We start from the raw sequence: 25775 nt of genomic DNA on the forward strand, positions 1-25775 counted from the left end.
CATGAAATAGATTCTCTCCCTTCTCTAGCCCTTTTAAAGAGTACTTTCCTGATAGGCTTACTCCTTTCATGTGAGCTTGATCCTGTTTTTGAAGTACTTTTCTCATCAATCCATCTTAGGTTCCATTCCCCACAAAATGTAACTTTTATAATATAATAGTAAGCCTCTTTCCCTGAGTGAGTTTTACATTTTAGTCACTAAAGCATTTGGTTCATGCAACTATCCCAATTTGACCTCACCTAAGTTTAATCTATATCATTTTTGACTCCTCTTCCCAGCCCCACCCTCTCCACACACACTTGTCTCATATTTTACTCAGCTGGGTTTATGTGGCCTTTTATGTTTTCAAAGTGCTTTATACCATTTTTTTTTAACCTCAAAAAATGAGGTGTTCTATTTTTCAGCCAAGGAAAGAGACTCAGAGAGATTAAATTACTTGCCCTTGGTCACAGAGTTATTAAATGTCAGAAGGAAGGTTCAAAAACAGGTTTTCCTTATTCCACATCTAGGACTTTATGCACAGTGTCCGATTGCTTTTCATATTTTAGGTGCTCTGAGGATTACAAAAGGAAATCCTCTGCCCTAATTGAACATTTGATTATTAGGCATTTTTGTTGGGAAGTAAGATAAAAATACATGAAAACATTGTAAATGTTTTATAATGTGTATATTGATACTCTACATTTTAATAATATTTTGAGGTTTTCAGAATGCTTTAAAATAGGCCAAAATTCTATGACTTATTTATCCAACTTAGACTAGGTTCAGTGTCCTAAGGCATGTCTAATCAGCTTTATTTTTTCCTATTGACTTCACCATTACACTGTAAACAGGGATTATAATTTTTATTTAATGAATCACTAACCATTGCTTGACAGATATTGTTTAAATATGGAACTTTTCTCAAAGGGCAATAAAATTCATTATACTCTTTATTGCAGTAATTCTACCACTAGAGCTTTATCCCAGAGATTGGAGAAAAAGGAAAAGGACCCACATAAACAAAAATATTCATTGCAGCTCTTTTTGTAGTAAATAATTGGAAACTGGGAGCATACCCATCAACTGGGGAATGGCTGAACAAGTTATGATATATATGAATGATAAATGCTATTATATTGTAAGAAATGATGGAAAATGGTGGTTTCAGAAAAATCTGAGAAGACATATGAACTGATACAAAGTGAAGTGCTCAGAACTAGAACAATATACATTAACAGCAATATTGGAAGGCTATTTAAAAACTAAGTAATTTTCATCAGTGCAATGAGTCACACAACCCCAAAGAACTCATGATATAAAATACTTTCCACTTTAATGAGAGCTAATGGTCTCAAGAGTACACTATTTTTCTTGTTTTTTGTTTTTCCAGAATATGACTAATGCAGAAATGTTTTGTATGATTATATATATGTATAATGGATATCATATTTCTTAACTTCTCAACAGGTTGGGGAGTAGGTGAAGGGAGGTAGAGAATATGGAAGTAAAGATAAAAATGAAATTGAAAAAATATTGTTTAAATATGGAAATGTTTTGCAATGTAATACATGTATATCCTAGATCAAATCACCTGCCAGCACCAGGAGGGAAAAGGAAAGGGATAGAAGGGAGTAAGTTCGATCATATAACTTAGGAAAACTTGGGTGGAAATTTGTTAATACATATAATGGGTAATTTATATACATAGTTTACTAAAGTTTATTAAAGGAAAAAAAGTCCTCCAAGGCAACTTAGTCTGCGATCTCTTCCCATTTACAGACATTTTCAGAATATAATTCCCAATATCAGTATTTTTTCACAAGTTGTATTTTTTTTTAAACCCTTACCTTCCATCTTAGAATCAATCCTGGGTATTGGTTCTAAGGCAGAAGAGTTGTAAGGGTTAGGCAGTGGGGGTTAAGTGACTTGCCAAGGGTCACACAGCTAGGAAGTATCTGAGGTCATATTTGAACCCAGGACCTCCCATCTCTGGGGCTGACTCTCAATCCATTGAGCCACTCAGCTGCCCCTTCTCACAAGTTTTAAGTAGTAAAGTGACTTAAATAATTTAATTAATTTAGACAGCTTTTTGTGATGTTAGTATTTAAAGTCTTCACCAATATGAGTCTAGCTAAGAATGGGAAGCTGGGAGTAAAAGTAGTAGTATTTACTAAAAGGCCAAATTATATGCAATGTAGCGATAGTGTTTTCCTTTAATTTCCTACCCCATATTGTTATTTTTGCAAAAAGTTTATCCTTTCTGTCTTAGAAATTCAGTTTTGTATGCTAATTTTTCTCCATTATAGCATTTGGTAAATTCTTTATGAGGGATATTGTACCACAATTTCCTTCTGTCTGGAAATTGTGGGACATTAAAATTTGAGATACTACTCTATTTCATTAAGGCTTAATCAAGATTAATGTAATTACTATTCTCATTGTGTGTTTAAACTTTTTACCCCTCTAACTGTAGTTCCCTGAAAGTCACTCATCACTCACTTTTAGGAGAAATTTATTTAAGATTAAATCAGATTCCATAAAGTGTTGATGTCAGATTTTCTAGGACATTATAGTTGTTGCTGTGCAAATTTCTCATATCCTGAGCTGTGCAGAATCCCCATTCTCCGATTGTAACTCATAATGCTCACATTGCTAATAATAGATTGTGTCACTATTTTTAAAAACTGCCTTGACTGTCAGGGAAAGTCATTGGTTACTGAGGAGCTTTGGGCCCTATTTATCGGCAATTATTAGCTTTGCTAATAAATGATTGCCCTCAGAACTGAGTGATGGGACCCTAGCCCTAGGACACCCTTTTTGAGGAACCCCTTAAAGGGCAGACACTTCAAGGAGAACACCCTGGAGGTTGGACTCCCCCTTGGCCTCAATCCTAATCACTTGAGCCCCAAATGGAAGAATCCCACCGGGTGGACTTAAGATTTTTATCATGGGTAAAATTGTGTTTCCTACCTCACCACCAAATCACTTTCTTAGGGATAAACTGGTCACCTGACCTGGCACTAAGACTGGTAGCAGCCACCTCAAGACTGTCTTGAACATCTTGCTGTTATAACAGTCTCCTTATCAAGAGCTACCAACTGGGACATGTGGACTGCTGAGAGGGTAGAGAGGTAGAGATACCCCCTCCCCTCAACCTGGGCTTCATTCAGACATTTAGTCTTTATTTGTTCCCCCGGATTTGGTCAAAAGAAGGAATTTTAAATTATTAAGAGCTTTGAGATTATAGTCAATAAAATTGTAACAGACTGACTTTTTGCTTAAACTAAATGAAGAAAACATTCCCAAGAAAGTACATTTGTGTGTCTATCTTACCATATTATCTTTGTTTTGTGGTAGATACTACTAACTTCTTCCTGTGGCTTCATCAGCCAAAGAAGGAAAAATGTGTTTTTCTTCAGGAACTTTCAAAGACTTCAAAATGGAAGGTTTCTTTCTCTCTCTGCCTTTCTGACTGGCCAAGCTAGAAGAGCAGACAAAACACTCATTGGAAGGAAGGGAATCTTTGCTCCCAGTTTGTAGAAACTTAAAACATTATGAACTAAAGATTAAAATCATTGACCAAATCATAATATTTTTACCATAAGTTTACAAATTAGAGAAATGCTAAAACATTTGGAGGTTTTTTTAAATTAAGGTTATGAGCATATAATCTCCCTTTTGCTGGAGGGCAATAAAGGGACTAAATTTTAAATAGACCTGAAGCTAGTTTGAAGTGATTCAATAAGATTTAGTTATCTAGGCAAAGTAGAATGATATTCTGATCTAATTAGAAACTAAAATTGTACTAAAATCTAATTTCCATACTATGACTTTTCAAATTGTGGTTTAAATGTGTTTATGAATGTTGAAATGTTTTAGTGAATTTTGTTTCAAGGAAGAGTAAAAATAAAACTGAAAGTTACATTTAAAGCAGCATTTAAATCTTTAACATTAACAGATTTATTGTTGTAGTGTAAAGGTGATTTTCCTGGTTAGATAAAGCAGTTTGAAGTTTAAATTGATCTGGTTCTTAAGAATTGCCTATTATTAACCCTTTATTGACCATGAAGAGAGAAATGTATCTAAGCAGTTAAGTATAATGAATGATGTAACTTTACAAGAAATTGGAGTGAACTATGCATTTGTAAGCTTTTTAGAAATCACAAAGGTGACAGTCTTGGAATTAATTGGTTTTGTATAATAAAAGTTGTGTGAAGTTATAAGGGGGAAAGCTCAGTGGAACAAAGATTAATTCTACAAATAGTCTAGAATGCAATTGGGAAAAATTTTCAAATTCTTAAAAGTAATATTTGTAGCATAAAAATTATTTGTGTATAACATGCTAACAATCTGTTCTTGACAAGATGAATTTCAACCCTTTTGTGCCTCCCAGGAACCAAAGCCAGAAAATGGAAATATGAGGCCTGGTTTAAAACTACACAGACTAAAAGATGCACTGGGGGGGCGGGGGTGATTGTATATTTTTATCCACACTTATAAGTATTTAGAAGGACAAGATTAAGAAAATAAAAGGGAATGATTGGGTTCATTGGGTGATTTTGAGCTAAGGTGGATCTTACAATTTTAAATGTTAACAGTAAATGGCCTTTGGGAAAATTGAGGTTCCAGATATAACCATTTGAGATTTTACAATATTTTACCCAAACTGGATTTAATTAAAATTTTGTCCTGAAACTTGTGGTCTTGTTTACAGTAAGATGTGTTCTTCTTTTGGAATATTGTCTCCTTTACAGATTGGGAAACTGAGGTGTGGTAAATCTGTTTACCTCGGTCTCCATAATCTGTAAAGGGGATAATAATAATAGCACCCACATCCCAGAGTTGTTGAGAGGATCATACAGTTGTGAACTGCTTGACATAGTACCCAAACTTGTATAGAGGGTATACAATGGTATATTCAAATTTTATAGGACTTAAGTTGGACAAAATATTTCTTTGGTGATGCTCTACCATTTTGTTATGTTGTTGAGTTTTCCCAGTCATGTCTGGCTCTTCAGAACGCCATTTGAGAATTCTTGGCAAAGATACTGGAATGGTTTGCTATTTCCTTCTCCAGCTCATTTTACAGATGAGGAAACTGAGTTTAACAGGGTTATATGACTTGCCAGGGGTCACATAGCTAGTAAGTGCTTGAGACCAGATTTGAACTGAAGAAGTGAGTCATCCTGACTCCAGACCAGGCACTCTATCCACTGTGCCATAGCTATCTATGATTTAGAGTGCTTTTCTAAATTGGCATTGATTCCATTATCATTAAGATTTCATTCTTTCCTTTTACAAAAACTTCACTCTTAGTACTTAACTTCCTTGTAATGTTAATTAGCAAATTACTATCCTGACACATTTAAGAAAATAACTTTTAAAAAATAGGTTTTTTTACATTTTAAAGTAAAATAAAAGACAGGGCTCTAAAACTCTTTAAATTTAGGGCACCACTACCCCCGCCAACCCTAAGATTTATAACACTATCATAAAATTTTTTTAAAGGAAAGTATTGCTATTAAGAACCATGGAATGCCAAAAGCAATTTTCCGTGTAAGATGTCTTGGAAGTGCGTTCAACTGAATTTATAACTGATATTAAGTTTAGTTTCCTGTTTTAAACACATGACATTTATGAAATGTTTCTTATATTGTGAATTTTGGGGGGAAATTGTATCCCACTAACTGTTAGATTAAGTTGAACTGTTTTAAAAAATGGTCAAAATGTTTAAAATTTTAAATATTTAATATTTTAATTTGCCATTTATAAAATGGAAAATAATAGCAATAATTCATTGGAGAAAGAGTAGTAAAATCCTTTTAAAGGTATCCTTATCTGTGAAGGACTTTTTAACTTGAACAAGGTCATAAGATCTGATTAACCCTGCTGAAAGCATGTTTTGAAACCCTGAAATGCTACAATTTGAGAAATGAACCTTTCCCAACCAAAATGGGGAAATTTACAGTTAGCTAATAGCAGAAAGAATAGTTCCAGCCAAGATTACTTCTGAAAATTGTAAAAAATGTATCTTTTTTTAACCCCTTACCTTCTGCCTTAGAACTGATAATAAGTATTAGTTCTAAGACAGAAGAGTAGTAAGGGTTAGGCTTTTGGAATTAAGTGACTTGCCCAGGGTCACACAACACAGCTAGGAAATATTTGTGGCTGCATTTGAACCTAGGACCTCCTATCTCAAGGCCTGGCTATCCACTGAGCCACCTCACTGCCCCTAAAATTGTATCTGTAAATAAAAAAAGACATAATATAAATATGTATTCTTAGACCTGGAAACTTCAAAGTAGTCAGGAATTTTCTGGGTGTTTTGAACCAACCTATTCATTGTATGGGTAAAAACCAGAATGAGTTTATTTTATGAATGAAGGATAAATGAAAAGTTCATATTTGTGCTATAAGAGAGAAATAACAACCTAACTCTAAGCTATGATTAATGAATATTGTTTGAGGCAAAATTTTGAGGACTATAGTTTGATATTGTTCAGAGATTTGATTTTAGGTATGACTAATCGTCATGAAACCATGAGGCCAGTATTAATGGGGGATACCATGTGCTACCCAAAGAGAATGCAATCTGAGAATTTCTTCAGGTAGATGTTTGTGCTAAGGAAAAGTTGTGGGATTGAATTGAAGTAGGTGATATTAGGAACCTCTTGACTCAGTTTCCCTATTGTGCAGTTTTCTTTCTGAATTAAAAATGTTTCCATTTGGTTAATACTGACCCTGGCTTTTGATACCCTTTGAATAATTTGTGAAAATTTATTACATGATTGGCTATTAACTTATGACTCTTGCCTGGAATCAAACAGCTAAGGGGAATTTTTTTCAGGTCACTCTGTACCCGTGAGAGGACAGTCTTAATATTGTCATAATCATGTCTCTTCTGACCCCATAGCAAATTTATGTAATAGAACAAGTGAATATGTTATTGCAATATTAAATCTCTTAATCTAAATCTCTTAATAGATTAATACTGAAACATCTGAGTTACTGTAATAGGATATAATTCAGATTGCCTCAGTAAGATCTTTCATACTTGCATCCTATTATAAGTGTGGAGGATCTTGCTGTTTTCAGTCTGAATTAATAGTCACTTCAGTATTCTGAGCAACTAATGGGTTCTTTGTTTTGTCCTCTTCTTGCTGTAAAATTGAGCCTTTATGTAAATAATTCTTTTAAGATATCCATGAATATATGATATTATAAATAATGATAAGATGATAATATCCTCAAAAGGAAGGGAATTAGATAAGAATGTAAAGGTCTTCTAATTAAATGGAATTGTAAATTTTGAAGAAACAACAAGGTCATACTATTTTCTCTTAAGAATTGGGAATATATGGAGTGTTGGCTACAGGAGGGGGGTGGGAGGAGGGGAAGGAAAGAACCTGAATCATGTAACCATGGAAAAATATTCAATATCAATTAAATAAATTTTTTCAAATAAAAAAAAGAATTGGGAATATATGATTGGATTTTAAACAAATGTTTCTAATAAGATCTATAAGCCCTGAGTATGTTTTAGTAACAAGTTTTCAAAATTAGACTAAGGATTCTATGTATTAAATTGCTTTCATAATTGAAATTATTTTCCTATTTTGAAGTCTTTAATGATTTTAAGAGATAGAAGGGCTAATTTTCTTATATCAAGAATTTCCAACAGACCGGCAGAAATCAACCTGCCTGGAAAATCACATTCCAAGTATTGTTAACCACCTTAGAATGTCTGTGACTGAAGTTGAAAATACAACACATAATACAATAGGTTATAATAGAAACCTAATTGCATAATGAAGATTCTTCCCTAGTAGGAATCTTCTTCCTTGTTTTCTTGGTTATTCTCCTGGAAGAGGTATACTTAGCAACTCTAGTTAAATGTTTTCTTTGCTTTGGGCATCATAATTGTTTCTGGTTCTTTATAACTATTGTACTACTTATACAACAAGATTTTCTCAAAATTAATCATGAGTATTACTAAGTTGCTTTGCAAATTTAGATTTAACTCAAATTTTTTTATTCTGTAATTGTTACTTTACCTTAAAGATTTTCATGGATATAGGAGTTCATTAGATTTTTATTAAGTTTCCATTTATATCTTTGTTTTATTTAAGTGATGCATTGAAGAGGCATATCTTCAAAGGATCAAAGGGGGGAATTATGGGATATTAAAATTTGAGATACTACTTTATTTCATTAAGACTTAATCTAGTTATTATTCTCCCTCCCATAATGTGAATTTAAACTCCTTCAGCCTACAACTGTAATTTTTTATAAAACTCACCCACTACTCACTTTTTGGAGAAACTTAAGAATAAAGCTCAAATGTATTTAAGGAAGTGTTAATGTCAGGTATTCCAGGAACTCTTAAGTTTTTGCTATGTAAAACCTCCACTTTGTGACTAACCTTTGTAACTAAACTTTGTGACAGTTGTAACTTAATACTCATGTTGGTAAAAATAGATTGTGTCATTTTACCTTAATAGAACTGCCTTAACTTGGAGTAGAGAATGGAACCTTGGTGACTGAGGAGCTTTGAATCCCATTTATTGGCAGTTGTTAGCTTTGCTAATAAATTGATTGTGCTCAGAACTTTGTTGCTCAGTTTTTCTTATTCACAGATTTCAATCAAGACAGAATAGATCCTAGTCATAACTCCATAATTCCTAGAACATGTGAGTAAGTGGATATATATATATATTTTTAACTGCATGTCTTGTCAAAATTTCTAGCATTTTCCAGATGTACCAATATTAAACTTTGAATTTATGTTCTCCTTTATTTTTTCTCTTAACATTAATTAAACTCTGTGAATAGACAATGATTCAAGACAATTCTGAAGGACTTTGAAAGATACTGTCCACCTCCAGAGAAAGAACTAATGGGATCTTAATGCAGATCGAAGAGCACAATTTTTCACTATATTCTTTGTGGTTTGGGTTTTCTTTTGTATCTTCTAACATGTGACCAAATGACCATATGGAAATATGTTTTGCATGATATTATATGTATAACCTGTATCAAATTGTTTACCATCTCAAGGAGAGGCCAGGGAGGGAGTCAGAGAATTTGGAATTTAAACTTTTAGAAAACTAATGTTAAAAATTGTTTTTACATGTAACTGGGGAAAATAAAATATTGGGGAAATTTTTTTAGCTATGAATGCTTTAAGAGAGTATATTTGGGGACATATTGTACTTCACTAGCTATTTATGTTTCTCTTTCCACAGAGTCTTCAAGCAGAAAGGAATAGACCAACCAAAAGCATGATTAACATCAATAGCCGCCTACAAGAACTCTTTGCTTGTGCTATTAAGGGTGCTTATCCAGACTTGGAAAGTCCTCCCCTGATAGTCACACCAAGTCAGCAACCAAAATTTGGGGATTATCAATGTAACAGTGCTATGGGCCTCTCAAAGGTATTCTATTAAAATGAATTATTCTAGGATATTTAAATCTTGGACAAGATCAGACATCCTGTGAGCAAAAGATTGTAAATTATTTACATAACATGATCTCTCCTTGAATTCTAAGTTTGCCCCATTCCTTGAAAGTGTGTCTTTTCTGAACAGCTGCTACAGTACCTGGCCTGTGGTAGGCATTTAATAAATAAATGCTATTGATTAATTGGAGGTTTTTTCCACCCAAAATATTGAAGGACTTAATTCTAAAAGAGATAGGTTAACGGTTTAGCCCGTGGCTTGTTTATTCTGCAAACAGCCAATAAATTTGTTTCCCAATACTAAGAATCTCTATTACTATTCCTCACAGTGAAATGAGTAGCTGTGAAAATGTGATTTTTCCTTTCTATTTTGACACACATTCATCCCTTATTTAGTATTTTCTGATTGTTCCTCCTACTCCTTTCACCATAAAAAATTAAAATCACCCATCTGCCAGCTTCAAATATTTAACTTGTCATTGCAATTTAAATAAAATTATTATGTGGATTGGGTTGTCCTATAATGATTAACATATTAGCCATAGGTGATCCTTCAGATTTTTTTATTGCTTTTTTTTTCCTTCCAAAGATTCAAACACAACTTATTATTAAATGAACTTTTCCACAATTAAAAAACAAAACAAAAAAAAACCTCTTACCTTCTGTTTTAAAATCAAACCTATGGATTGGTTATAAGGCAGAAGAGTGAAATGAGCTAAGCAATGGAGAATTAAGTAGTGACTTACCCAGGGTCACACAACTAGAAAGTATTTGAGGACATATTTGAACCCAGATCCTCTTGTTCTCTGGGCCTGGCTCTCAATCCTAGCTGCCCTTCACTTTTGATAATTACTACTAGCTGTCCTCTTTCTACCCTCCCACTTACTTCTTGGTTCCTATCTATTGAGCCTGGCATCTTTACCTGGATTGTGTTCCATATTCTATATTAAAGTTTAATATTATGTATAAAGAACTGTATTCTAGTTAATGCCCAAGTGTTTTAAGTCCTTGTCTTCCATGGTGACTTGCTAATTAGACTTAAACACAACAGAGCTTTCGACCTTAAATCTGTTGTATTATTACTAGAATAACGACAGCAAAATAATTTGTAAACTCCACGTGTTTTCTCTACTTCATTTCTGTGAAGCAATGGTTATGACACTTTCATTCCTTTTGATGTTTCTTATATAAGCTGATCTTAGAGGCAATACCACCTCTGCTTTTTTTGGTGGTACTTACATAAAAAGGACCTTTTGCTTTACATCAGGCTGCATTCATGGATTTGCAAGAAATGTTTTCAGATTTGTAGCATATTGAGCTGCCTTGTGTTGTGTTACAGATGCTGCTCAAAACCCAGGAACAGAAAGTTAACCCAAGAGAAATTGCAGAAAATATTACCAGACACCTTCCAGACAACGAATACATTGAAAAAGTTGAAATTGCTGGTCCTGGTATGATCATAATTTTATCCTTTTAAAGTAGAAATGCCGGTGCTGGTTCTTCATTGAAACTAGAGAGATAAGTTCAAATACAGTTTTAGGGTAAAACAGTGAGGAGAGAATTAAATAAAAGATGGTTTAGTAGAAGATCTTCAGGAAGGGGGATAAGTCCAACTAACCATATGATTTTAAATTCCTTATTCATGAAATGAGGAATAAATCCCCTTCTTTTTATTTTTGGAATGATAATAGGTATAAAAATGGATATAAGAATATTTTTCAAAACAATAAAGCAATATAAGTGTAAGCTTTTAGAAAATGGTATTGTCATAATAGATTATGCTAGAAATGTGTGCTATAATTAGCATGCTACTTTAGTCATGATTGAGAAATCTTGTTTTTTATCAGAGGCAGATAATTTATTTTCCATAGTTAATAAGAAAAACTATTAGCTTATATTCAAGAGACTTGGGTTCTAGTCTTTTACTAACTAGGCCTTTTATTATATCCCTCATTGTCTATTGCTGAACTATGGTGAGTTATTCAACCTCTCTGAGCCCTGGTTTCTTCATTTGTAACATGGAAAAGTTGGACAAAGTGATTTCTAAGTGCCCTTGGAAGCTCTGAAATTCTTTAATTCAGAGACCTCCCCAAGTGGCAGATGTATTTATATAGTTCAAAGTTTGAATAACCTTGGCAAAAACAGTGCTCATGAAACTTTTGCTTCCTATGTAGTCTATCTCTAGAAAATATTCAAGAGATAACTGATGATTTATTAATTACTGAAAACTATGGTATTAATTTATTTAAGAATATCAATTTTTGTTTAGAAATGTATGTATTGGGGGCAGCTAGGTGACTCAGTGGATTGAGAACCAGGCCCAGAGATGGAAGGTCCTAGGTTCAAATTTGACCTCAGATACTTCCTAGCTGTGTGACCCTGGGCAAGTCACTTAACTCATTGCCTAGCCCTTACTGCTCTTTTGCCTTAGAACCAATACACAATTGATTTCAGCAGAAAGTAAAGTTAAGGGGGGGAGAGGGATCCCAAAACTAAGGTTCTGCAACTTGCATTCCTTTTTTCCTTCCTCACTTCTAGGTTTTATTAATGTTCATCTAAGAAAAGATTTTGTATCCAAACAACTGACTAAACTTTTGTTGAATGGAGTACAACCACCTGCTCTTGGAGAGAGAAAGAAGGTAGCTATGTGGACAACATTATTGTACTGAAGGATTTTTTTGTGTATGCAATAGTGAAAAATTATAAACAATTCATTATTCCTTGCATTTTTTTGATTTGAGATTTAAACTAATGTAATGTGATTGTGTGTGGAATTTAAAATCACTATAAACTTTTTTAGAGTTCTAGTGGTTATACCATAATCACAAGCAAAATGTAGCAAATTTTATTAGAAACAATTTGATGATCTTTTATCAGTTCCACATTGAGCAGTACTCTTAAAGATTTAAAGAAATTGATACCATTATTAAAATTATTTTTAAAATAAACTAAATTTATAGTCCTATGGAAAGAACAAAGCTGTATTTCATGACATGGATTAAAATTGGTAAACTCATCTCTATGATATCTTTTAATAATAAAGTGACAATACAAAGGGAGATGCTTGGAAAGGTTAATGGTTAGTTCAGCTCAAGTTCTACCTTCTATTTGATGCATTCTCCTCCCTAGCTCATAATTTTTCTTTTATATATACTTATTGATGCACATATTGCCTGCTTCTATAGAATGTAAGCACCTTGAGGGGGCAGTAGTATCTTATAGTACCCAATACATAGTATATGTTTAATAAATGTTGGTGGAAATATAAATTTTATGATGAAGTTCTATGTATAAATAATGAAATTAAGCATTTCTGCACAATATTTTCTCTGGTTTTCTGTCCCAGGTTGTAGTCGATTTTTCTTCTCCAAATATAGCAAAAGAGATGCATGTAGGCCATCTTCGGTCAACCATTATAGGAGAGAGCATGTGCCGACTCTTTGAATTTGTAGGATATGACGTACTCAGGTAGGTACCACTTTCTTTCGTTTTGGCATTTCTGTTGAAAATGAGGCTTTGTCTATACAATACCACTCATAGTACTTTCCCTTCTCATTTGCCTAGAGTACCTTGTATTTCTTCTTTGCTTTATACCTAGTATTTTACATATCTGTGTACAGTTTAGTAGGATGTAAATTTTTTAATGGCAGAAGCCTTTGGATTCCTTTGTTTTTATCCCTAATTTATAGCATAGATTCTCTCACATGGTAGGCATTAAATTTTTTCCCCCTAAATTAAGATAAATTGATTGAATGAATGAATTTGTCAATTAACCTCAGTTTTTCTGACCTACCTGGATTTCCTGAGCTATCTATCCAGGTTAGCTCCATTACATAGATAAAGCAATCTCTTGGTATGTTTTCACATTAATATTTTAAGTATGGTTTACTAATCTAGTGATTAGTTTAGATATTGTAAAAACCTCTTTATAACTTGATATAAATTAGTTAATTAAAATAGCTATACCATGAGGTGATAATATGATGCAATACTGGGCAGAGAATCTAGGAACTAGTATTCAAGTTCTTGACTTTGCCACAAATCAGTTGTGGAATCTTGAGCAGATTGTTTTCCTTCCCTAAGCCTCAGATTTCTTTTCTAAAACATAGGAGATTGTATTTCTAAAATCTACCTTACTCTTTGAATCTGTTTCTAAAAGGGTTTTTTTGTTTTTGTTTTTGTTTTTTACATTGCTAACCAGGTTAAATCACGTAGGAGACTGGGGGACTCAGTTTGGTATGCTCATCGCTCACCTACAGGATAAATTTCCAGATTATATAACGGTTTCACCTCCTATAGGTGATCTTCAGGCCTTTTATAAGGTATACGCTACCAGTTATTTATTCTTTGTCTTTCTCCTTCTGTATGAAGTTAAAGCCTTTCAGATTCCAGATTCCCTTAACATTGCTGACATAACACATTACTTGGCCACACTATGCTTCTATCTAATTAGCCTTCTAGCTGTTCTCTGTGCATAACATTGTATATGTGGCTGGGTGACACAGGTAGATGAAACTCTGTATTTGGAATCAGGAAGACTAGTTAAAATCTGGCTCTCAGACATTTAATAGCTATTTAGCCCTAGGCCAGTCACTTTTCCTCTGTTTGCCCCAATTTCTTCAACTATAAAGTGGAGATAATAATAGCATCCATCTTCCAGAGTTGCTCTAAGGATCAAATGAGATAAAATTTATTGTAAAGGACTTTGCTATGTAAATGCCAGTTACTATGTGTCCTGCATCCATGCCTTTGCATAGGCTGGCCCCTCATATATAGAATGCTTTTCCTCCTCATCTCAATCTCTTGTAATCCTTAGTTCCCTTTATGCCCTCAAATCACTGTTTTGTACATATCCCCAGTTTACTTATAGTCCTCCAACAGAATACAAGTACCCTGAGTGCATGCAGACTGTCTTATATTTGTATCCTTGGACTAAGTGATATATAAAATGAAATGTCTTATTTAATTATTCTAAGTCTTGATATTAGAATTAGTTTTTTTACAGTGATACTAGTTTGTTGTCATAATGAAGCTAAAATAAGTTTTAAATCAATTTACTAATATCATTGCATTTATGTTTATATAAAGACAGCCAAAACATCTACCTCACAATTTATTTTGGTGTTTATTTAGCAAGATAGTACTAGTCATCTTTGCCTGGAATAGCAGAAACTGAAATGACATGTCACCTTATTGACCATTCTTAGTGTTGGTGCAATATTTAGTCACCCAAATCAGAGAATGTTCCACTGCTTTTTTAAAGAACAGGATATATATTCCTACTTCACAAGCAAGGTTATTTTTCTCAGAAACTACATGTGGAACAGGGAATGATATAGAAAATCTTCTTAATACAGTTATATTTGAAGTAGGATTGTATAAATTAGGAAAGGAAGAAGAACAGCAGAAAATTTAAGGTTTTGTTGGTCACAGAAAAAAGTAACAAATATGGTTGTTTAGCAGATTCACTTATTATATTTTTAATGTTAAGAACCATACAAGTTCCAAATCTTTTTTTTTTTTTAATTTCTTTTGTGGCATAGATTATACATTTATAAATTCTTGGTCCCTTCTCCAAAATAACACAAATAGGCTTCCAAGTTATTCTTTTTTAAATTAAGGAATCTAAGAAGAGGTTTGACACTGAGGAAGAATTCAAGAAGCGAGCATACCAGTGTGTGGTTCAACTCCAGAGTAAAATGCCAGACATCACAAAAGCTTGGAATCTGATCTGTGATGTTTCTCGCCGAGGTGAGCTTTGGGAATTGATTATGTCCACTATAAGTAGGATCTTAATTGTATAGCCTTTACACAGTTATTATGTGCTATTATGAGATACTTTTATCTACTTTAAAGTCAGTCTTATGAATAGCGAATGTCAACCTATTATCTTGTACCATCTGAGAAATTAGGATGGTTTATCATTTTGTATCATGTTTTTTATAGTTTGCTTATGCAAAAAATTCTCAACCTTACATTATCATATTTTCAAGTTTGAGAAGGGTTTTTTTGGGGTTTTTTTGTTTTTTGGTTGGGGAAGGTAGATATAGTATTCAAAGTATTCAGTATTTTAGAAATGACATTTTATTATAAATCCATAATTGTCAGCTATAAGTATATTTTGTTCATTTTAATTACTTCACTGTAATTGTATCTTGTTTGAGAGATGTTTTGTCTTTTAAATTTTGTATAAATAGACCCATTTTCTTTCTTTTGAGCTGATTTCCTTTTTCTTTTAGAGTTCCAAAAAATCTATGATGCTTTAGATATTTCCCTGATAGAGAGAGGGGAATCATTCTACCAAGATAGGATGACTGATATTGTCAAAGAATTTGAGGAAAAAGGTAAGTTGTAAACTTAAATAAAACTACTTAGAATTTGGAATTCATTTCATTCAAACTATCATTTTTAGGACACTGATAGTGGTCGTTTTCTTCATCCTCATATGCTCATATTTATAGTCTATTTAGAGATGATAACATATATAAACAAGCAACATCGTCATTATATCAGCTAGTCAGTTAACAAGCATTTATTATATGTTCACTATACATTCTGTTCTGGGAGACAGAAAACAAAAAATGAAAAAATTTCTGCCTCCAGAAGCATATTTTATTGAAGTAAGGCAACATGAATGTATTTAAATATATACAAAATAAATACAAAATATTTCATAGGAATGTAAGGCACTAGCAGCTTGAGAGATTAGGAAAGGTTTAATAGAAAACTAAAAGGTGGTACTTGAGCTATTAAGGGAAATGAGGGGCCTTATGCAGTGGAGATGAGTCAGGAGTACATTTCAGGCTTGGCGGGTAGCCATCTCAAATCCATAAAGACAAAATATGAGTTTGACTGGACAATAAAGCTGTAAGAGAGTGATGTGTAATGAGATTAGAAAGGTAGGTTGGTTCTGAGACATGAAGGACTTTAAAAACCAAAAAGATTTTGTAGTTATTTTATCCTATTGGGAATAGGGAGCTATTAGAGTTTATTGTGTGACATGGACAGAGCTGTATTGATGGCAGTACAGGATTGTAAATTACAGCAAGAGGAAATTTGAAGCAAAGTGACCAATTAGGAGGTCATTGAAATCCAGGAAAGAGTTCATGAGAGAGCCCAGACTAAGTTGGTGTGACTTTAGAGGTGAAATATGAGAGGTTATGGAGGTAGAAAAGAAAGATTTGGCAACAGGTTAGGATAAGGGGAAGTGAGAAGACAACGCTGAAGTTACCAACCTAGGAGACTGAAAGGATGGTAATATTTTGCAGTACCAAAAGCAGTCTAGAGGCCATGTACCCAATTCACTGATATACCAGGGTATCCTTAACAGTGAAACCAAAGTTAATGTAAAGAGTTTCTTCCTTTAGGGGGCAGCTGGGTAGCTCAGTGGATTGAGACCCAGGTCCAGAGACAGGAGCTCCTGGGTTCAAATCTGGCCAGACCTAGAGATGGGAGATCCTAAGTTTAAATCCGGCCTCAGTCACTTCCTAGCTGTATGACCCTGGCCAAGTCACTTAACCCCCCCATTGCCTAGCCCTTACTGCTCTTCTGCCTTGGAACCAAAACATAGTATTGATTCTAAGACAGAAGGTAAGTGTTTTTTAAAAGCTTTTTTTAAAAAAGTGAATTGTTCAGGTCAAGGTGGACAGAAGATCCTAAGTTTGTGTTGTTTTGGTCATAAACATTGAGTTCTTGAGCACGAGTACCTGGACAGGGACTCATGGCAGTTTCTGTGCCAATTATTGTGGTTAGAGCTAAATGGAAGCTCTTGGAGTTGCCTGAACCATAAACAATATTGAGTCCCAGGACAGAGAGTTGGAGAATATTTCTTCCCTGGAACTGAAATTGATGAAATTGAAGAAGTGATGGAAACAAAGAGACAAGAGTACTTAATTATCCAAATCCCCTTTTAATGACACTGTATATAGCTTGTGAAAAAGATAGATGCTACCTGGAGGCTTGAGTACCAAATCTATTCCATTGATCTACTACTCTTATTTCCTAGCCAGTACCAGGTCATTTTGAAGATTATTACTTTGTAATCCTGTTTGCGATCTAATACTGCTAGGCCACCTTTGTTATTATTTATTCTAACTGTGAAATATTTTTTGGTACTTTGGTATGACATTGAATAAGTAAATTTATTGAAGGATGAACTATCATTTTTATTATATTGGTTTGGTTTTCCCATAAGCAAACTAAGATATCCCCAGTTGTTTGAGAGTTCATTTCCTAAGGATAGTAATGTTCACCACTATACTGAGAGTGTAATGATAATTCTGAGTCAAAGATGAAGCCACAGTGGTATGGCCTTAGGTCAAAATAATGGCTTATCAGAGAAGGAGAGTGGGACATCAACCTTCCCCCACCCCTTTTCCACTAGCTCAATGACCCTATATGTATAAGAATGTTGCAATTATGAAATTTTTTTCTCATTCTCTGCTGGTTCTATCTGTTATGATAGAGGTTTGCCCAACTAGACCTTTGAAGTCATTAATCCAACAGTGAGCGTCAAAAATCCTCTGAGCAATTAGTTCTGGCAAAACCTCTCTCAATGGAGTAAAATGTAAGCTGCATCGCCAGCATGTGAATTAACCTTGAGAGAGATTAACTTTTATTTATACTTTTTCCTGTGTGGTAGCCAGGAATCTAAGTGGTCTGTCACACAGAGAAAATAGAACTGGACACCTAAAGGCTCTCCACTTTAAAATCAGTACCAGTGGTGGAATTTTGTTGATGCCCTCTACTGCATACAGTTGTTTATAAGGCATGTTAATACTGGAAACATCATACTTCCTCAACGTTCATCTCAAAATGGAAAACCCAGCAAATGTGATGGCAAAGTGCCCAATCTGGGACCTTCTTCGAGGACAAATGAGCTAATCAGGGCAATGGTAGAAGGAGGCCTTAGTGGGAGTATATGTTCTGTAGGAGTTCTGATAGTGTCTGACAGCAGATGATGAATTTAACTGACAAAGCAATCCCGTATGCAGACCTGAGATGAAGAGAATCAATATAATCAATTTTCCAGTCAGAGGCAGATTATGAACCACATGGGGGCATACTGTCTCACTCTTACAAAGGCAGATTGCTTAAACTGGCATAAAGAATACTGTTATACAGATGTAATTCCATTGCCTTTAGTTATAGGGTTCATAAAGTCTTGTGCACCAACTTCAACAGAACATCATATCCCCATTTAAAGATTGACAGCACCAGGCAATACTGTTTATTAGACCATTTCCTCAATCTGTTCATCATTTAATTTTGAGTTGACTACATGAATAAAAAATTTTTCCCCTTCCATTTTTGTTTACACATAGTTTTGGACCAGTCCATTCCTGGCATTACTTTATTTTCTTTGTTGTTGTTGATACATTTTGTTTTTATTTCCCTTTTCCAAATATGTCTCACTTCCCTACCCAGTGAGCCCTGAGGCAAAAAAAAAATCCACTAAGCAAAATCAATCAACATGGGATCATGCCTGACAATGTATGCAACATACCACACCTGTAGTCCTCTCTATACTTCCCCTATTCCCTTCTGCAAAGGAAAGGAGGAAGCATGTTCTCAACTCTTATCTCAGTCCACGCTTGGTCATAATACAACATTCAGTTTCTTTTCTTCTTTCCCTTTATATTGTCATTTTGTTAACCTCATTTTTTCCCTAGTTCTGCATTATTCTGATTCCTTATCACAGCCTTTTTCAGTTACATTATAAATTGGCTTCTTGAGTGTATCCTTAAAGACAATTATGACTCCAGTTTGAATAATAAAGTCTTGGAAGACTTGGGCAGATGGAACAGGTGGGGTTTTTTAAGGTGCCTATCAGGAGCTTAGGAACAAATGTCATAGATCCGAGTTGTGTCTCAGAGCCAGAAGACAGACAAAAATGACTTTGGTTGTATACTATTTCTTTAAAGTGTTCTTAGAAATAGCTCTAAATAATTTTTCCAGAGGATACAAAAGAAAATTCATCAAATTCATATTAAACCCTTGGGTGAGGAGTAAAAATGCAAGAGTTAGTAAATTTCACCCTGTTTAAAAATATTTTAAAGTGCCTAACATAGCTGTTCTGTGAATATTATTGAATTGAATTCTAAATATTGTCTTGTTGAGAAATATTTTTACTCCTGTTGACAATTAGCCTCTTCCTGCAGGATTTGTGCAGGTGGATGATGGGAGGAAGATTGTGTTTGTCCCAGAAAGCTCAGTTCCATTAACAATAGTAAAATCAGATGGAGGTTATACTTATGATACATCTGACTTAGCTGCTATCAAGCAAAGACTAATGGAAGAAAAGGCAGATATAATTATCTATGTGGTAGACAGTGGACAGGTGAGTTCATGGATCTCTTTTTGTTCCTATTTTCTATAGAACTGTAATATTTTACTTTGCTATTTGGTAGTTGGCCAAGATCTTTAAACCCTAAAATTCAGAAGTTTTATTCTTGTTTTACAAAGATGCTTAGATGTCAGCAAGACTACTTTTAAGATCTCTAAAATACAAAGAAATAGAAGTTGTTATTGAATTCTTCAGTTGCTATTTCTCTTAGAGCAGAAGTTCTTAACCTTATTTTACATCTTGGATCCCTTTGGCAATGTGGGAAAATACTTTTCACAGTGTTTTAAATATGTAAAATGCATAGGAAGCCAATTATGGTAGAATAAAAATGTAAATTTTTTTCCTATTCAAATTCATAGAACCTTGGAAATTAGTGGAGTCCAGGTTTAGAACATGTGTTTTAGATAGACCTTCCATGAAGGATTTATGAAAGTAAAATGTGGATGAGCAGTACACAGGATGAAGTTATTTGAAGGGAGTTGTTTTCATTGTTAGTGAAGAAAATACAACCAGAAAATCACTGATTATTCTAGGTTTTGATACAGAAAAATAGCCTCAACTTCTTTAATCGTATTCCAGAACAGAACGTATAAATGTTTTTCTGTTATTTTGTATACAGGCTGTACACTTTCAGGCAATATTTGCAGCAGCTCAGATGATTGGATGGTATGATCCTAAAGTGACCCGAGTAAGCCATGCTGGATTTGGCGTAGTGCTAGGAGAAGACAAGTAAGTGCAAAACCTGGGGAGAAAAATAGAATGACCACCGCCTCAAAATCTACAAAATCATTTTTTTTTTGGTTGCATGATCAGAATTCAAGAAGCTGCCTCCCTGGTGAAGGGAGCGGCTGTGCTGCTCGGTGCATTGAGAGCCAGGAGGTTCCTGTTCAAATGTGACCCTGGGCAAATCACTTGACCCCCATTGCCTAGCCCTTACCACTCTTCTGCCTTGGAACTAATACTCAGTATTGATTCTAAGATAGAAGGTAAGGGTTTAAAAAAAAATTTTTTTTTTTAAGAAGTCTGGTGAAACCAACCGAACAACCTTGTAACACAATTCTACTGGAACAGCTATTTGCAAACATTTTGCCCTGTTTCTAGCTCTCCCTATAACAGCTATCATTATTGACTATTTGAGATGTGTTATACTGAGTTTTAGTTTGTAGTCAGAGTACTAGGTCCCTTTGTAACTAAATAATTAAGGAATTGCTCAGAATTTTAAGAAAATTGTGTAGATTTACTGGTTTATTTAAGTTTTGATTTGTGTTTATTGGGAACTGACTTTAGAATTTATAGGCAGTTGTATTTAAAATAGTATGAAGTTAGTATATTTGAGTAAGTTTACTTGATACTTATCCCCTAACCCAATTCTCATTTTTTCATCTAATCAGATATGATAATTTAAAATCATAATGATTTTAAGACTAATATTTCTGCTCTGCTAGTGTATTTATTTTAGTATTTTATTCCATTAAAAATGCTTAAATAAGAGCATATATTTTGGTCGGGCAGAAACATAGTTATATATACACTGCATGTGTGTATCATATTTGTATATACTTAAACATCACAGATTCTGTCACCCACTGTTTCTAACTGGATTTGTTCTGTCTTTGATATGTTTACAAAGAATCACCCTTCATGTTGTTGTTTTTTCCCCTTTGTCCTTAATTCAGGACCCTGCCCTTCCTCTCCACCATTCACCATTCATCTTCTCTTTTCTAATAGCCTCCTTTTTATTTTGGATTCACTCCACTGCCAGTTTTGTTTTTGTCCAGTTGGTGCTTGAATCTATTAACGCAAAACTTTTAAATGTTTGATTTTAGGAAAAAATTTAAAACTCGCTCAGGTGATACAGTGCGCCTCATAGATCTGTTAGAGGAAGGACTGAAAAGGTCTATGGATAAACTGAAGGAAAAAGAAAGAGATAAGGTAATTTGGGGCCATATTGGCATTGGACAAGTATGTGTTTTGATTTTTTTTCCTTTGCTTCTTACTGTGTTTGTTAAGTAGACTATAAATTGTAGGCAATATGATACTTTGTGACTATCAGCTTTTTGCACTCAAATAATGTACTGTGAACTACTTAAAAAGGAAATGCTAATTTCTTAGGATCAGAATACTACTTGCTCTCTGTTGTCATAGACTCTCCTTTTACCTTCTTTACTCAGTAATCTTTCCTCCCTTAAAATAAAAGATAAAATAAAAATTTCAGTAATTGTAATGTCCTATCCTGCCGCTGTCCCCTGCCACCAAAATCATTCTCCCTCCTTTAGCACCTGACTCAACATCTCTTGCCTTTATACCTTGGAACTTTAAAATCTCTATAGATAGTCCTTCCATTTCCAATTTCCTAAACTTCATTCTATCTGTGACCTCTTTCATACTGCACTTTGGCCATATGGAATACATTACCTGCATCCCTGACATTCTTCTAACTGGCCATAACCTGTCATTCTCACCCTATCCTGTGCTTAGTCCCTCCTGCAGCTCTTCTTTGCCCTTATTACGAACTCTAATCTTTTTCCTCCTCAGTATTTTCTTGGACCATTTCTGTTTCTCTGAATTCACTTTTCCTCTTTCTCCAACATCAGTCCAATAGTTAGCCATTTTTGCTCTTGAATCCTTTGCTGTCTCTGTGGGACCCTCCAACCCACCTTGTTCTGTGATGGTTCTTTACTTGCCAGACTTAAAACCTGGATGATTCCCACCAGCTCTACTTCTCACAAGCAATTGAAAAAAGCTAGAGGTAATCTCACACCCATTCTGACTGGGATACCTTATGAATTAATGTTATCCAACTTCAGCTGGGCCCTCTCTGCAATAAAGCAATTCTTTTTTTTCTTTTTTTTTTAATTTTTAATTTTTTTTTAACCCTTACCTTTTGTCTTGGGATCAGAACTGCGTATTGGTTCCAAGGCAGAAGAGTGGTAAGGGCTAGGCAATGCAGGTCAAGTGGCTTGCCCAGGCTCACACAGCTAGGAAGTGTCTCAGGTTAGATTTGAACCTAGGACCTCCCATTTGTAGGCCTGGTTCTCAATCCACTGAGCTACCCAGCTGCCCCCTAGAGCAATCCTTTTTTTATCCTTCCCCACAAAATCTGTTCCAGACCTCTTTTCTCATCAAGGTCCCATGTGGCCTCTTTCTCCTCTGAACTGAAAACCTTCCTCTGACTGGACTGTTGAGAATTTTTAAGGGCATGAACCCTTCTGCCATTCTCGTCTTAGATCCCCTAGACCAGTGGTATGAAAATCAAATGAAAACAGGGCCACTAAACCTTACATAAGGATCCCTACAGGCTACACATTGACTTAGAAAACCACATTGATATCTGCGTTCCATTTTATTTTTATGCATTTTGTTAAATATTTTCTGTTACGTTTAATCTGGTGCATGTAGCCCATACTCATTTGACACCTCTGGCCAAGATGGAATTCACCCTCCTTTATTGAAGTTTCTGACTCCTTATGTGCATGGACCTGTCAAATCCAGGAAATCGTCTTCTGAATCATCTCACCCACTCCACCTCTCTGAATATTTCAGGCACCAGCAGTCATTGTCCATACTTTCTCTCTTCTCACTCTTCAACCCTTTGTAATCTAGCTTCCAATTTCATCATCAACTGAAACGGCTTTCTCCAAAATTGCCAAAATCTAATGGTCTTTACATAGTCCTGATCCATCTTAACCTATCCATCATGTTTGAGATTATTGGTTACTTCCTGCCTGTCTGGCTTTTCAATCTCCTTTGCTGTCTCAGTCATCTCATACTTCAAAATTATGTGCACATTCTTATGTTTTCGGCCTACACTCTCTTCTATGCCTTTTCATTGGCTTAACTATATTCTGTCTTTATGAATTCAAGACTAGTCCCATTCTCTTGAGTTTCATCCTATAGCATCAGTTTCCTATTAGATATTTCAAACAATGTCTCAGAGATATAGTAAACTCAAAATGTCCAAAACTTAACTCTTCCTCCATTCCAAACTTACCTAGGTCTGTCAAAGGTACATAACAGTGATCTTTTGGGTTCACGATTTTAGCATTATCTAGGACTCGTTATTCTCTCAGCCCACATATTTAATTATTTCCAAGTCTTGCTATTTCCTATTTCCACCTTTATAACATCTCCTTCTTCCAGCTCAATCAACTTACACAACTGTCACCTTAATTTAGGCCCTCATCACCTCTTATTTAGATTATTACACGTGCTTTCTTAATGATCCCCCTGTCTCAGGTTTCATTAACCCCAGTTCTTCCTCCACATATTTGCCAGTTATTTTCTTTTAAGTACAAATCTGGCTCCCGGTTCTCTAGAATAAAATAGCTCTTTGTTTTCAAAGCCTTTCATGAACTACACCCAGCCCATCTCTCCAATAGCTTTCTGTTTGAGGTATTTTGTAAATATTTGTAAGCTATTAATTATATTCTCATAATATATATGTATTCATTTTTTTCTTGTCATCTCAGATGTAAGCATTGTGAATATAGGAATTGCTTCATTCATTGCCTAGACTTATCAAATAGTGAGTAATGCTTTTTTCTCTTAAAGGTTTTAACTCCAGAGGAATTGAAGGCTGCTCAGACTTCGGTCGCTTTTGGCTGCATCAGATATGCTGATCTTTCCCACAATAGGATGAATGACTACATCTTCTCCTTTGACAAAATGCTAGATGACAGAGGAAACACAGCAGCTTACTTACTATATGCCTTCACTAGGATAAGGTAAAGTAGAGAGTAAAGCATAGGATGTAATTTTTTATAGAAAGACATCTTGCAGACAACAAGTCCATTGTTACAAATGGAGGACACTGTAGAGGTAGGTTCACAAATGAGAAAAGGCCTAGAGCAGTTAAGGAGGGTGCCCATGCCAGCCATATCTTTATTTTTCACCAAGTTGCACTTCACACTTCCCTTGCAGTGGGTATCCTAATTCTCACCCCACCTCGCCCAATATTCTTTTCTGCTTTTCAGATTCTTGTGTTTTTTTTTTCATTTATTTTACCATTAAATTGTAAGTTTCATGAGAGCAGAGACTATCTTGTTTGCTTGTATTTGTCTTCCTAGCACATAGCACATAAAATTGATGTCACATCTGGAAGTCACATCTGGAACTCAAACCCAAATCACCTGACTTTTAGTCTAGTGCTCTCATAACTACATCATATAGCCTCTTGATCTAAATTCTGCTTCAAAACATCCCTGGAAATGTGGAGATTATTTTTGCTTTCAGTTTTAAAATAATTGCTTTCATCTGAATCCTTGGACTTCCGCCTTTATTTTCTGCACTACTGTCTCTTAAAGTTATTGGTTTAAATATTTTAAAATTATTTTAAAATAATCTGTTTAGATTTCCATGTTAGTTTTATTTTGGCAAGTGGTTCAGACCAGATAAATAGTGAGTTAGTACAGCTCCTATAATGCTCTTCTGCTCTTCTTCTTGTTAACTAGTAGTTTTGTAAATGGCTAATGCACTTTTTTTATCGCCAATTTTAAAAAAGAATGGTTATACATACCATAAATGAGCAATGTTTACACAGTAATTTCCTTTTTAGATCTATTGCTCGATTGGCTAACATTGATGAAGAGATGTTACAGAAAGCTGCTAAGGAAACTAAGATCATTTTGGACCATGAGAAGGAATGGAAGCTAGGCCGGTGTATTTTACGTTTTCCTGAGATTCTGCAAAAGATTTTGGATGACTTGTTTCTCCACACGCTCTGTGATTATATCTATGAATTAGCAACCACTTTTACAGAATTCTATGATAGTTGTTATTGCGTGGAAAAAGATCGCCAGACTGGTAAGTGTCTTTGTCCAACAACAGGATTTAGTGTGGAGCATTCAGTATGACAAAACATTTTCAACAGGAGTTAGTAAAACTGATTAGACATGATCCCAGACCAAAGAATCCTTTGAAGATTCTTCATCAAATTTCTACTCCATCCTTCTCTCCCTCTATAGTAAAAGTATATTAAAGTCAAGTAAATGT

At 34.6% G+C, this 25775-nt stretch overlaps 1 protein-coding gene and 2 non-coding genes across 3 annotated transcripts in view; all 3 read left to right on the forward strand.

The window, feature by feature from the left end:
* LOC100026083 (arginine--tRNA ligase, cytoplasmic) overlaps positions 1-25775 on the forward strand; it is a 30084-nt gene that overhangs the window by 3419 nt on the left and 890 nt on the right. The window contains exons 3-14 of the mRNA XM_003339571.4: positions 9228-9416; positions 10779-10890; positions 11978-12078; positions 12786-12907; positions 13641-13761; positions 15061-15190; positions 15679-15783; positions 19600-19778; positions 20404-20513; positions 21611-21716; positions 24336-24508; positions 25339-25586. Coding sequence (XP_003339619.3) covers positions 9228-9416; positions 10779-10890; positions 11978-12078; positions 12786-12907; positions 13641-13761; positions 15061-15190; positions 15679-15783; positions 19600-19778; positions 20404-20513; positions 21611-21716; positions 24336-24508; positions 25339-25586 — 1696 coding nt within the window. The remainder of the gene's footprint in view (positions 1-9227; positions 9417-10778; positions 10891-11977; positions 12079-12785; positions 12908-13640; positions 13762-15060; positions 15191-15678; positions 15784-19599; positions 19779-20403; positions 20514-21610; positions 21717-24335; positions 24509-25338; positions 25587-25775) is intronic.
* On the forward strand, positions 4731-4793 carry MIR12301 (microRNA mir-12301). Its single transcript, NR_162827.1, has one exon. It is a non-coding gene; the product is annotated as a microRNA mir-12301 (primary transcript).
* On the forward strand, positions 7018-7074 carry MIR12302 (microRNA mir-12302). Its single transcript, NR_162828.1, has one exon. It is a non-coding gene; the product is annotated as a microRNA mir-12302 (primary transcript).

This window comes from Monodelphis domestica, chromosome 1 (assembly GCF_027887165.1).
Source record: "Monodelphis domestica isolate mMonDom1 chromosome 1, mMonDom1.pri, whole genome shotgun sequence".
Classification (NCBI taxonomy): domain Eukaryota; kingdom Metazoa; phylum Chordata; class Mammalia; order Didelphimorphia; family Didelphidae; genus Monodelphis; species Monodelphis domestica.